The 15,429-nt window shown below is 33.4% G+C and overlaps 1 protein-coding gene across 2 annotated transcripts in view; it reads right to left on the bottom strand.

Moving 5' to 3' along the window:
• Nucleotides 1–15,429, bottom strand: part of Grip84 (Gamma-tubulin ring protein 84) — a 94,162-nt gene that overhangs the window by 33,106 nt on the left and 45,627 nt on the right. For both annotated transcript variants that reach the window (XM_089103626.1, XM_089103631.1), the window contains exons 3-8: nt 12,585–12,747; nt 10,264–10,390; nt 8,006–8,195; nt 7,433–7,548; nt 4,831–5,011; nt 1,400–1,550 (exon numbers count right to left, since the gene is read on the bottom strand). In XM_089103626.1, coding sequence (XP_088959752.1) covers nt 1,400–1,550; nt 4,831–5,011; nt 7,433–7,548; nt 8,006–8,195; nt 10,264–10,390; nt 12,585–12,747 — 928 coding nt within the window. The remainder of the gene's footprint in view (nt 1–1,399; nt 1,551–4,830; nt 5,012–7,432; nt 7,549–8,005; nt 8,196–10,263; nt 10,391–12,584; nt 12,748–15,429) is intronic.

Raw genomic sequence — 15,429 nt, 5'->3', positions numbered from 1 at the left:
TAGCCTCCAATATTCTAATCTTGGTTCACAAACTTATATTTCTATTCTTCCAAATTTTGTTTTCAACTGCGAAAACAACACCCTAGGCGTCGTCTATCCCAATTTTAACATCTTCACTACACCCACCGTCTTTACGTCTTCACCGTCTTTAATACTACCTAGATAGGTGAAGCTGAATTTGGAAGCTTTGGGCCTAATACACTTTTTAAAAGATTTCAGAAAACCCAACCTCCCAAAAAACTCCAACATCCTCCCTAAAAACAACGTTGCTCACACAACCATTAATAGTTGGTGCCCAACAACACAATCCATATAACTGAAAGTATTACCGTAAAAGCGGTCTATAATAACTCTTCATATTGTATAGACTGGACATATTTTTAAAATCACGTGGCAGCTTGGTCTCTGGAACTGGGAGGCTATGTAAACAGCGTTTTATTAGCTCTACAAACTGGTTAGTTTTCAATTGAAAACAGATGAGTTGTTTCACTTTCGTTTTTTTTTCTTTTTTTGGAGGTACTCATTATTTTTTTTTTTTTAAGTACTTAGCTCATTCATGTTGATACTCTTGGAAACAAAAAAGCAGTGCATAAGAAAAAAATTCAAATAATTTATAAGGAAAATATATATACATATATATATATATATATATATATATATATATATATATATATATATATATATATATATATATATATATATATATATATATATATATATATATATATATATATATATATATATATATATATATATATAAATTTAATTAGTGAACGAAAAATCAATTACAAAATTACACAGCGGAGGATATATAAGAAATAAGACAAATAAAAAAACAGGGGCATTTTTACATTAATTTCCTGAATATTCAACAAACTCACGCACCTGGGTAAAATAGAGGAGTAGAATAAGATACACATCCTCCTCCGTATTGTAGCCTCGAATTTTGTCTGCACTATTTTTTATTGCCAATACTTTCCTAAGATTGAACCAAAGTTTTATATATCACAATACTTATTTTTTTAATGATTTTACGAGTTTAGGAATTTTTAAACTATTAATTTAACCATTGGATCAAATATTACAAAAACTCATTTATATCACTGTCCGAAATAAGATTAGTTCTTCGTCTAAATTTTTGCACAAGAAATGTCATGGTTTCTATCACAATTATTAAAACATGGCAATAATGTCTGACAAGATTTTGATAGTGCAATATTGAAATATACTTCAAATACCAGAATATCATCTGACAGTTTTTTAGTCTAAATACAAAAATGCATATTTACATTTATTTTAGTTTTCAGTTCATTAGTGGCCGAATTTAAGACATCGTTCGAAGTGGTCGAATATGTGGTTGCACCATAAAATTAATTGGTTACCTTAAAAAAGGACTTACTTCAATCTACCGAGAAGATCTTCTTCTTTCATCAAGTGAACTAACAGATTTTTACTTGCTACACTGTAGGCTTCCTCAATATTTTCAAGATAAGTGCTGTCTGTGTGTCTGTAGACAATGTCTTTGCCATTACTCTTTGGAATCAGCTTCCCTTAAAAAAAAAAAAAAACAGAAATGATAATTACACACCCACACTTCAACAAAAAAGATCAATAGCCTTGAGGTACGTTGGGACCTCTAATTATAAATATATACAATACGATAAACAACTAGACAAATTGTCAACTGTCAATAGCCTAATTCCTAACTAATTTCCAATTCCTAATTCTTAACTAGAGCCTGTTTACTAATTGCCAAATTCCTAACTAGCCAAAAACCACCGGATGACAGGCAAAAAAGAAAAAAAAAACAACGTAGCGTATACTTTTTGTAAAGACCGCAGGACTTTACATTATTTCACAGAATTACGTCAAATATGGTTAATTTCCAGGCTTCCCGCTAGATTTTTTGTGAAAAACACGAACTTTATGTGATTCACTTTTTATGAACCAATTATGAACCTAAATTTACTATATGAGCACCTCAGAAACTTTTGGATTTTGGTAAAACGATTTCAAGTCGTCTTGATAAAGAAAAAAAAATAATAATATTCGAGAATATAAGGTGTTTTGATAGCATCAGAAAATATGCTATCATATTTTCGTTCGGTCATGTCCCCTACTGCTGCCGTCATTTATTTGCATTTATAGATGACGACAGGTTTTGACTATTCCAGGACATAGATGGCAGCACAAGTGATTTTAAGCTAGGTTACATTGGGTTAACTACTGTACAGTTAGGGAAACTCTTGCACATTTGCCCTTTGTAAGGAAAAGACAGCAACCTTAGGTGCTTTCCAGGTGATGACAAGAAAAATATGAACTTTATGAACCTTTTTTCTAAATTATGAACCATTTGTGAAGCTAGGTTAAAATTATGAACCTTTTTCATAATTATGAACCCAGTTGGAGGCCTGAATTTCGTTCTCTTCTACTAAATTCCATATCTGTGCAAAATGTGGATTTCACTCCGCCCCAGATTCGTCTCAAGAATCCCCCCCCGGAAAATTTAAAAACTGCTTCTTAAAATTAAATTTCTAAAAGACCTAACTAGACAAAAACTGCCGGATGACAGGCAAAAAAGAAAAAAAACGTAGCGTATACCTTTTCTACAGACCACAGGAAAGGTAATTTACCAAAATAAACAATATAAGCAGAACTAAATATGTAAATTATTTAAAGAGGATGTCAAAAAAAAAGAGAAAAAGAATTTTGATTTTTTTGAAGGGATAAATACCTTAGCTTAGGGTATTTAACACTTCCCATAAAGTGTAGCAGAATTTCGTAATTGAGTTTTTCTTTTAATTCGTAAATTAGCATACTCAAATTTTGAGCAAACACAAATACACATACCCGTTAAATGGGTCTTTACCCCATACAAAAGAGAAAATTCTTCATAATGACAAACAGGCAAAAAACAAAGCTCAAACCCTAGCCCTGTCCATTTTTTTCAGACATTAATAAATTAAACTAAACGAAAAAAAACAACTAAAACAACATTTTCTCAAACGTTTGACCCCTGCATTTCTTTTTCTTTTTCAAGGTTGAGGGTCGGTAATATATTTAGGCCAAAGATCATTCAATACACTATTTCACGAGTCAATGAAACAGCTATGACCTTACGCTTATACTTAGGAAAGGTGGTGACAACCCTCAAAGCGGTATGAAACTCCCTTGTCTCCTCCCTTATCTCCCACCCTTAAACCCATCGAGTCAGTAGTCACCGTGAGTCAGAGCCAGAACATACATAGTCGGTAATATTGATAATAGAACATGGATTTGATATTATGGTTTAATTTGCCTGATAAAAAAAGCAACGTTAAAAGTTAATGAAAATTTACAATATTAAAAAAAAACTATTATCAAGTCGTAATTTAATTTCACACATCTACTAATTACATTAGTACTGAGCGTATCAACCACAGCTGCCAACGTTTTCAATGAATTGTACCGGTTATAGACACACATCCGTTTTCTAACCAAATTATTACCAAAAGATTCTTTGTAGAACAATTATGGCATTTTACGTCACATTACATTTCAGAGACAATAAATAACAGAACAAACTGAACGGTGATCAACTTTTTGTTTATTTAATCGAATTTATTTATTTAACTTTATTTTTTTAATTAATCTTAATTTTGTATTTTCTTTATTTAAATTAAATTTTTATTTATTAGCTTTTTTTTACTCAATCTGTTCTTTTTTAATTTATTTATTCAATATTATTTATATATAGGCTTATTCAATTATAATTTTTATTATTTTCACCCTCTCTCAGAAACCAATGTTGAGCGCTGCTTCTTGTGTGAAGATTAGTTTGAAATTCACGAACATTTCTTTGTGTGTCGCGTCGACGAAAATCACTTTTCTCTTGCTTAAATACCCAACTGGTGACTTACGGAGTTTCAAAAATTTAGAAAAAAATTGACCTCACAAATACAGGATAAATGTACCAAAATGTACTACAAATCCTGAACTGTACCATGAAAAGTTTAAACGTACCGCATTGTCCCACTGCCTTTAAATTGCACCAAAAACGGTACAATTTGACTGCGTTGGCAATGCTGATACGCACATTCTACATTTCCTACATTGCTACATATTGTAGCAATAACGAACTCTAAAAAGATTTCCATTGACACCTCACTTATTTCCCCGTTTGAGTTACTAAAACAAAGAGAACGAGACAATACACAATAATATTGTATGCGCCCCCCGAACGCACCCCTAAATATACTCCCATAAGAAAGAATAAGTTGGAACCAGTTTACGGCCACACAACGCGGTATCACCATTCTTTTGTTCCCTTTTCACGGGTTTGTTTAACAGCATAAAGCAATTGTAGTTCCTGTTTGTGCTATTTTGATGTACCTTGTAAACAGCTCAGTTTTAGTGCTTCTAAGCGCTATGGCGAGCCTGTCAATAAATATGTCTATGTCCTTCTCACAAAATGCTCACTTACCACAATGGCAAGTTAAACTGCACAGAAATGAAATTAATTATAAGGTAATTTCAGAAATCCCCCCCAACTTTGCCTTGTATCCAGTTTAATCTTACTCACTTCTTAATTACAAGATCTAATTATTAGGAACCTTGATCACAATATACCTAAAGCTGTATTTCTGTAAATAAAAAATTGTATTAGAATTGAAACATGATTATTGATTAACTGAAAAAGATTGAAACAACTTTTAGTGCCTTCCTGCACGAAAAAACAACAAACAAAACCACTGAACCAGACAATACAAAACATAAAACAAGCACAATACATTGCTACGAAAGAGTTCTAATTAATGCAAAAGTCGCAATTCTGAGGATATATTCACTTACCACACTGTCTAAGGACATTCAAATATTTTCCTGTTCTCAATATCATGTCGGCCACTTTTTCAAGAAAAATTGGCATTTGATCTTCTCGAATAGAATATCTTTTCTCCCAGTAGTCGTCTGAATAAGCAGGATTTTTTGGAGCGTTCTCGAGGTTACGTATATCATGATCCTCAACAAGGAACTAGAAAAAGCAAATGAATAAGCAAACAAATTTTAAGAAGCAAATAGCATAAAGAAAAAGAAAAAGAATGTAAACTGCCTCCTGTTTTGCTCAAGATATTAATAATTAATAATTAAAACTGAGAGGAATAAGACTTACCCTTACACAAGTAAAACATCTTACTAGACTTTTGCCACATGATATATCAAGCACTTTTAGCCACATCTCACTGTGGGCGTAGCAATGAATTTTCGATGGGGAAATGATGGCAATAGGCAACAATAGGAAAAGATATTTACGTCTTTGGTAAGAGCTTAACTCGACAGACTCTGAAGATTTTTTTAAGGACAAAATTGAGTTTTTTAAGAGCACCTGCCCCCACAGAGTTACACCAATGAATATTGCCTGCATTTTATCTGTTTATTGGATTTATTATATTCAGTAAAAACCAAAAAAGCGCGTTGCTAGAAGTGAAATACTTTTGTATTTCTTCTGTTTTTGGAATTTCCTATACCTTGCACTTGTTATGTACTGATAGTCTTTGTATAAAGAAAGAAATACGAGCGAAAATAGGGTTTTTATAGGCCAAATGAAGATACTGAAAAAACGGAGCGAATGTTTCGAGAGGACAAACGCCTCTCTTCTTCAGCGCGAAACAAAACGATGTATTAATAAAAACTAAAAACTTAGAATAATTAAAAACAACTGCATATCAACAATAAAAGCTAGCTATTTGACAATATCAACGATTTCCGCGAAATCCAAAAAAAACTGAACTGCCATCGACGGATACTAGCGAACAACTGAACAAAGAGAAAGAAACCAATTCAGTCCCTCGAAAAAACAAAACGAACCAGCAATTAAATAAATTGGAGAACTATTTAATTTGATTTCGGATTTTAATTAATGCATTTCTTGCAGACACACTTTGAGACCTAAGGGGTTGTTCACGTGTTTGATTAGATGACTGGGAAAGTGGTTCAAGTTTTATTTCAGGAATTACTAAAGTATCGGCTTCTCTTTTGAGAAAACCGAAATATGACTCGTTTATTCTTAAATCACCGGAATCTCTGTTCCGTTGTAAGAGAAGCCGATAATTTAGTAATCCCTGAAATAAAACTTGAACCACTTTCCCAGTCATCTAATCAAACACGTGAACAACCCCTTAGGTCTCATTATATATAGACAACAACCAAGGACTTTCTATGATCAGAAAGGAAATATTTGACCAGAAAACCAAGGACTTTCTGTGATCAGAAAGGAAAATTTTGATCAGAAAACTAAGGACTTTCTATGATCAGAAAGGAAAGAAAGGATAAGAAAGGAAAAAAATTCCAGGGTGAGGTTTCGGATGAGAATTGATAAAAAAAGACAATATTATCATTTTTACGATTAAAGAAACAACAAAGAAAAAGAAAATTGACATATCTCAAAATAGATTTCACGAAATTGAGAAATGACGTCACTCGGGAAAATCAAAACTATAATGGATTAAAAGTACTAGTAGGAAAGAGTAATAAATGGGCGAAGAAAAAAATAAGAAAAAAAAAACCTGTTTCCCTACATTGGTAATTTGAACAAGGTTTTGACCTTACGCACCCGAGAAGTAAACCAAACGGAATAACCTACGAATCCATCAAATCAAGACTAATTTTTTTTTACAATAAATTAAAAAAAAAACATGTGAAACACTGACTTGACATTTAAACACTTACAATACTCAAAATAATCGATTTTTAAAGATAGCAAATAAAAAAATGTTGAAAATAAATTAGAGGATGGTTATAGGTGACCTATTATAAGCAGGCTGTTGTCACACATGGAAGATGCGACCCTCCCCCTTCCCTCTAGAAGTAATACAGCACAATTTGTCTTAGCACAAAACACAACGAGATGGAGCAGACTTTTACAAGTATTTCTTTCCCTTCCAAACAACGCTTTAAATTTTTATCTCAGTGTAAAATTCAGTAAAGAATTTCTGATCCTTCACTGAAATTCTTTTCAGTAAAGCGCAAATTATATCCTAATCTAAATATTAGAGGGATTGAAATCAGCAGCAACCCCCCCACACTTTCACAGTGATTTTGGTTAGTTTTTTAGTTTCAACGTTCTTTGGACAGAGAGGTAAATTCAAGTACAATACTTTTACCGTAAAATATATTATATCATTCACAATTACGAGGTGCGTCTCGAGAGTAAAGAGCGTTTTAGCTCAACTAAATCAAATCATCAACACGTAACTGTGCTTCTACGAAGCCACAATGATTCTATTTCCAAATATAGTCACCGTAATACAACTGTAAAGTAGGGTCAATTTTCCAAATTCACTTCTGCAAGCGTTTCCCATCAGCTTGCATGAACAGATCATCATTTACGTGGATTCTGTATTTAAATTCTGAAAAAACGAAAAAGAAAAAAAATAGTGATATTAAGAAAACTTACCTCACCATACGGATCTCTGATAATTCCCTTGAGCGTCCACTGCTTTAAAATGTTGAAATAAGGCTTAGCACTTGTTTCAAGCAGAAATACACACAATTTTTGTGCTTCTGCATTGCCTATAACAAAGGTAAGATTAAACAGAATGAGATACTGATGGTAAGGAGAACAAAAGTGAGTTTACAAAGCAAAAAAAAATCAAAAAATCAAAAACGACATCTGCTATCCAGCAACAAACAAAATGATTATCTACAATTTGTTTTTACATTAATGTAGATAATCTACTTATTCTACATTTCTCTGATGTTTCCATATTGTTCTCTTATTAAATGGGGTTACAAATCACATGGTTTGAATTGTTGCAGAGTCCTTTTGAGTCTTCATTTGGTAGTTTTTACTTATTTTTCGTAATCTAGTTTTTCTGTAAATTAATTAAGGAAGTTCTATTAAATGATCGTACCCATATCCAACATATGGTCTCGTACGAGATGCGATTATTTACCCTGGTCTTCTTTTGGAAGATCAAGCTTTTTTTTAAAGAAACGAAAAAGAATGAGAACAGACAAAAACCCTTACCCATCATTCGCGATATTCTTCTGTACAAATACGAGAGAATGGCACCCCCTTTTATATTATCCTTGCTTATATCTTCTGCAATGGAGGATAAAAATTTCATTGTAGACATGCTTGGTTGAAGGTGGTAATACAGCTTCTGCATACTCAAAGATCCCTGAATATGCTCGGTCTCAAGTTGGGCTATGAGAACCTGAAATATAAATATATCCCATTGCATTTATTCATCGTCTATGGAAGCTGCCTTTAGGATGATGGCTAGCATCTTGACAGGTTGACAAAAGTGCGTTATGCAGCACAATGATTGGATTTCATCCTTTCTCAAAATTTGTCCTGGTGCACCTTGGGGGACGATTCTTTTCTTAACAGTTTTATTCGAGTCTTAAAGTCTATTGAATCATTACAAGCTTGCTGACGAATAATCTAGTCTCAGGCTATAAATTTTGTCGTGCACAGTTGACTTAGCGTTATTTATCGTCTATGAAAGCTGCCTTAAAGTAACTTTGAATAATTTTAACGATTGTTCTATTCATGCCATGTTAAATGCGCGGACAAGCTGTCTACAATACAATGATACTTATATCAAAATAATACATTAACACTGTCAAGGCTTTGGACAGTCTTGACCATGAACTCACTTTACAATAAGCTAGAGCTACGGTCACTCAACAGTTCCTCATCAGGATGATAGCTAGCTTCATGATGGGTCGGAAACCATACGCTAGGCTGCATAATAATCAGATTTCATCATTTTTTAACATTTGTTGCGGTGCACCCCAAGGAACTATTATTTCCTTAATAGTATTAATTAAGTTTTAAAAAGCTACTGAATCATTACAAGTTCGTTAACCATTTATCCAGTTTCGCAGTACGAGTTCTGTCGTCTCTGCTGACCTAGCGTTATTTATCATCTATGATAGTTGCCCAAAAGTAACTTTTAACGATTTTAACGATTATTCTGTTCATGCCCAGTTAAGTACGAGAACAGACTGTTTAGAAGCATCCTGTAACAATAACTAAGTAATGGAATGAAAATTAGGCGTTCTGACGGATGATCTAACGGCAATAGAAAAGTATCAGTAAAAAAAGTAGCATGGTGGTAATCAATAGATAATTTTCTTAAGTCTCAAGAAGGCAAAATTTTAAACCCTAGATGACAGGATGATCTGTTTATTAATAGAAATTATCATGAGTCACTAATCTCCTTAGACTGAAAGGTAATAGTGGGTAATAATATCTAAAAAATGCCAACATGCTACTTAACGTCATAGTGCCTACACAGCGCAGCCATGCTAAAGACGATATAGCTCGTTTCCTCGATCTGTTCCGGCACTAATAACAATTACACTGTAGCATTGTCCCATTCTGTGTTGAGAACACAAAGAAGCTTCAAGGCCAAAAACATTTAAATTCATAAAAATAAAGAGAAAATTGAAAACTTTGACTGTTTACAGTTTGACAATTTGTCTTTTGGAGCAGATGGCTTTGGATACCTTCTTGTATTGGTTGGACTTATTTACTGTCCTGAATGCTGTTAACCTTGTAATCTTATTCAAAAAGTAAAAAGATTATAGACAAGCAGTTCATAACCTTCAAAAAAAAAAAAAATGCATCATCAAAAGCCACATTCCCTTTGTTCAGCAACAATTCATGATACAAAAAATTTGTGTATACATTGGTTCGAAGTATTTGCCATTGTGTTCTTTTACTCGATCGGTCTTTAATCTGTTTACAGTTTATACTTCCTTTTTGTTTGTTTTTTAGGGACACCAAGCCAATTCAAGCCCTTGTTGAGCTGATTTGTAACATTTTTCACGAAAACCAAAGAGAGGGCCCAGGAATATTAACTGAAACTTTGCTGATACAGTTTTTTCAACTGTGTGATTCCTGGGATACTTGGGAAGCGCCCACGCACTTGCAGACCCAGGGGGACAAAGGATCCAGGGGGTGCCCTAATTCTTTGTTTTTTTTTCAATTTTTCACCGTTTTTTAAAATAAATTTGTCTATCTGATCAATTATTGGCGTCCTTGCCATATTGGCCTCAAAGGCCAAAAACATTTAAATTCACAAAAATAAAGAGAAAATTGAAAAGTTTGACTCTTTAAAGTTTAGCAATTTTTCTTTTGCTCATTATGATTTTCAAATAGCTGAAACCACTTTTTCGTTCGAAGAAACAATTTTCTAATACCCAAATAGAGGATTTTACATACTCCATAAAAGTCAAGCATCATTCTCGCGAAGAAAACGAATAAATACTTACTATATAGTCTTTCAGTAATACAGAAATACCACCGGAAAGAGCTTGACTAACTAATCCATTATCATATCTAGAATAGTCTTCACTGAATTTCACAACAGTCGAAAAATCCAAGCACAATGGAAGAAACCTATAAAAAATAGAACATAATAATAAACATACAACTAAACATTGTCAGATAATAACATTCATACACAATTCATTCATTGAAAAGGAATAAGGAAATATACAAGCCATATGCACACACACCGGTTCTGCAATTGGGGAGAGGGACTAGAGAATTACCACTGGAAGTGGTGATGGGATTGTAAAAAACGAAAAGGTATATTTAACAGCCACTGTTATTTAATTTTTTGTAGGGGGGAGGGGGTACTGTATAAGTCTTAGCTGAATTTTATAAAAGACAAAAAAAATAGTCCCAATGAAAGGGACCTAAAAGAAAACTTAGGAAGGAAGGGGTGAGCGTTACCAGTCCGACGTAATCCTTTGTCTGAATTCAACAGGTCTAGTATGTTTGTAAAAGCTCATCGCAGCATTAAGCCGCTTGAGTTCAGCCCATAATCACAAGCTACAATCTCACTGTTCAGAGCTCCACTTTTCGCTACTTCCTATAAAACTCCCGCTTCCTTTAAACCATGTCTTATAATTCAAACTATTTGACGACACCCTGCTGTTTCTTTGGTCCAAGTTGGCCTACAAAACTGGCCACAGCCCATCATTTTTCATCAATACAATATGTCCCAAGCAACTTAACCTTTTTTTCATCACATGCCTCAACAATGACATCAAGCCACTTCTTTTGTGGCGCTTATTGTTTGATATGCTGCACCTCAAATGATTACCTAAAACTAAGCCAAGACATTCGTTGATAAATAAATATTTATAATATATATATATATATATATATATATATATATATATATATATATATATATATATATATATATAAATAAATTATAAAATATATATAAATAAACATTTAGCATAAAGTTTTAAAGCAACCACGTTTGTTGTAACCAGTCCTGGTGGCAACAGCAGCTTGTTGCCACCAATCCTAGTATTCCAGCATTAGTTTAAAGAATTATCCTCCCATTCTACAATTCAGCTTTATTATATATATTTTACGTGTTTGCTAAGGCCGTGACACTAGGAGAGCAAGAGTCAACCAGTAATAGGAATTAAAGTAATTGGTGAAAAATGCCCACTGACTTTGACACGCCACCAGACTGACCCCTGTTTCCCTACTTGAGATTTCACGCAAAGGGACTGTTAAAGAACATCAATCACGGGGAAGACCTAGAAAGAGGTTGATCTTGACAGGCAGCGTATCATCCAATTGTCCAATCGCCACAAAATATCTCATGAGGATCGGTGGAAGTCAAGTAATTAAACTAAATTAAACTAATTAAACATAATTAGACATAACAAGAACATAACACATAACATAAAATAACAAAACTAATTAAACATAACAAGAACATAATTAAACTAAAGTATAACTAGTTAAACTAAAAGACGTACACAAACATACCTAGCACACCGACTTAGCAAAATGTGTTTTTTTTCTTTTTAGCTACAAGATAAATATAATTTATGCGTCTAATAAAGTTGCTGATGTTGTTGCAATTTACTTTACGACTCTTCTGAATAACACTAGATGGCATTGCCTGTTTTTTTTTTATAGTTTATTTTCTTTGACAAACTGAATTCTCAGTTAATGAAATTCCTAATTAAAGTTAATTGAACAAACTAAATTCACTAACAAATATGCACACATATACCTAGCATACCCATTCAGAAAAGTGTTTTTTTTTCTTCAGTTACAAGATAAATATAATTGATGCAACTAATAAAGTTGTTGACGTTGTTACAATTTGCCTTATGATTTTCTGAATGACTGGTTTTTTGTTTTGTTCTTCACAAATTTGACGGACAGCATATCATATGAATATCCAGAATTTTACCTGACAGAGTAGCATATCTGGAGAAGCAATGGAGAAAAAATTGGGAAGGCGCATCCCTGAAGTATTTCATAAGGATGGAGGTAAGCAAAATTAGTCAACAGAACACCCTCTAATTTAGATGATTAAAGTACACTAATATATTTGAACACATATTGAGGAACAAATACAGCAAATAAAACTAACACAATGATAGTGACACATTGACATTGACAGTGATTCAGAAATATAGCAAATGCGAAAAAGTAGTCACAAATCACACAACATGGTACATTATTGAAAAATTACTAAAAAGCAAAGCTTAGTAATTTTCTGAATTATTTAAAGGGAATTTCAGCTTATAAAGAAAAGAAAAAGACAAACCTTGCTACCATATCTCTTAAAGGTGGGCTCATGGTTTCGTCAACAGTAAATGTTCGTACCGCATTATTAACTTCGCTGAATATATATTGGCCTTCTATACCAGAGAGGACATAGAGAAGATCTTCCACTATTAGATGTTCTTGAGATTCAAATGGCACAGGGCCTGAAATCAAGCACATTTATTATAAATATCTTACAAAATTGGTAGGCGTCCATAACGCCTAGCCATTCACAAATTTGAAAACAGTTACGTAGTTTTATTACCAGAAGCTCATATTTCTCTAGGGTACTCCGATTATTTCTCTAGGGTACTTAGTTTCCGATTACCAGAGGGAGTGTACGTTTTCTTTCTTGAATGTTTGAAGGCAAACGATTACTACAAGGAGTTTAAAGAGATTCTATACATATTACGCGGTTTTTATTAAAACGGGGCGATATTTAGGCTATATGTAGTTTGATAAAGTAAACCCTGTTTGGTCACTACATGGCTTGAGGATCGAGTTATAATTCCCAGGAATTTTTTCATGGGGGGGAGAGGGTGAGAGGGACTTATATTTTTGTGCTTGGGGGGCAGACGATACATTTGAAACGGGATGGGTGGACGTAAAGAGGGAGGCTTTGAATAGATTGAGATGGAGGAGTAGCGTACGTAGCTATGTTGGCCTTAGACTTGTTGCCACGGTGAGTTGTTAGTAGTAGTAGTATTAGTATGCACTTAAGTTAGATCTTAAATTTGAATGAGCTTCTCTCAGCAATACTTAACTAAATTCTAAGGCTACACTGACTGAACATGAAGCAAGAAACAAAAACCAGATCGAACAAAAGAGGCAAAATTTCAGCTGAAATTTTACCAAATGGCCGAGACGCCTTTGTCATATTTTTGGCTCTAATCTTTACATCAAGTCACTCGTTAAAAATGTACAAAGTGACGCTGAAATCTATAGAAATGGACAAAATGGATCCACATTTAGACATGGATCTACTATAATAGGTAAAACAAATCTAATGACCAAGATATATACTTCCCATGTGTCTTCCGTTTGTTGACTTCGTCAGCGCTGATTCGATTTATGGGTACATGGGTTGAAACAAGAGTGCCGCATGGTAAGATGCACGGAAAATATGTAATTTGGGCTATATATTTGGGCATTAGGGGGAAGGGGTAAATTATACGGAAGTGAATTCAAGATGTGTTAACTACAATTGGTTTCAGCGAGTGGAAACCAGAAAAATCAATTGTTCTTCTTTTGGTTCTGAGGAAAGCTGGGTGAAGGTTTCAAGAGATAAATTATTTTCTAATTTTTACTAGCTGAATTACTTTCTCCTTAATTTCTTCCATTTTGTTTTTCTTCTTTCAATTGCGATTTCAAGTTCTAAAGCATTTTGTATTAATATACAAAATCGAATATATTATTCCAACAAGTTATCCTTGTACATTTTATTGGTTTATCTTGTTTGACCAAGGTGGATTACCGAAAAGTACAATTTTTGGGAACCTAGCAAACATTAGCTGTGAATCATGACCTGACCACCTTAACCTTTCATTCACTATAGGTCAAGCCCAAGAAATTGAACTAGCTTTTTCTTAACTTGTCGTTTGATATAATAACAATTTTAATAGCTCATTTATGGACTATAATACAAAACTTTAAGAAAAGCGGAGTAAAATAAAAGAAGAATTGCGATATATAACTCCTTAAATAGCAGTAAAGTTACAAAAACTTGTTCCAACTCAAAGCTGTCTGACGTCAATATTCAATTGGCGATATGCAGCCGTTGAAAGGAATGCCTGAAATTGCCCTTTGGGTAATTCCTCTGGAAAATATGTAGCCCGTCTTCCTTTGTTTTTGAAGACCCCTCATTTCAGGACCATGCATAACAACTGTTTTTTTTCCGTGACTTTCAGCATCTTAATCTTAGTACTAAGACTTAACTCCTAAACTACATTTTCAATTTTCTAAACTTTTTATAACTGCAATTTTTTAAATATATAAAAAACCATTCCCCATCTCTGTTAAAAATGCTACATATAGAAGTGAATCTAACCATTCGGTCATTTTTTTTGGCACCAAGTAGCAACTGTTTGCGCGAATTCATTCCTAACTTAAGTGACTTGATCTTTCTCAAACTAAATGCTCAGCCTACTCTTGCACTCAGGAATTCAAAAACCTCACATTTCACCTTACATTTACATAAAATACTCGAATCATAAACATAATCCTACAGTCAATGTAATTCATGATTTCCCTATGCTTTTACAGTGTTCCTTAGGGCAAATCAATCAAAATAATCCATATAAAATGAGGTAGTAATTCATAGGGCATTCTTTTTGACAAAGAGAATTAATCCATGAAACAAAACAATCTTCCATTTAACCCCTGACACCCTTCTGATTCAACTCATTACCGTGCTTCCCGACTTAGCCCCCACAACATTACCCTAATAAATAGTACCAATCATGTGACGCTCAACCCCCCAATTTTTTTAATTTCTCGAAGTTTTAAATCTTTAGTGAACAAAGAAAGGGTTTGAGGATCAAACCCTATCTTTGTTCACTAAAGATTTGCTTCTTTCATCAATCCTTCATGAAAAAGGCAATGAAAGGGCAACAGGAGGTAATATTCCATAATTCATTTTTTTTTAATAAATACACTACTTATTTAAATAATTCTGATCATACTAAATAAAATAAACAGAGTACATATTAATATGACCCTCAGTCCCTCAAACACTTTCTTTGTTCACTAAAGATTTGCTTCTTTCATCAATCCTTCATGAAAAAGGCAATGAAAGGGCAACAGGAGGTGATATTCCATAATTCATTTTTTTTAGTAAACAGACTAAT

Source organism: Artemia sp. Qi Xiang Cuo, chromosome 2, assembly GCF_049724085.1.
Source record: "Artemia sp. Qi Xiang Cuo chromosome 2, ASM4972408v1, whole genome shotgun sequence".
In the NCBI taxonomy this organism is placed as follows: Eukaryota; Metazoa; Arthropoda; class Branchiopoda; order Anostraca; family Artemiidae; genus Artemia; species Artemia sp. Qi Xiang Cuo.
This window is presented reverse-complemented; position numbering and strand designations above follow the sequence as displayed.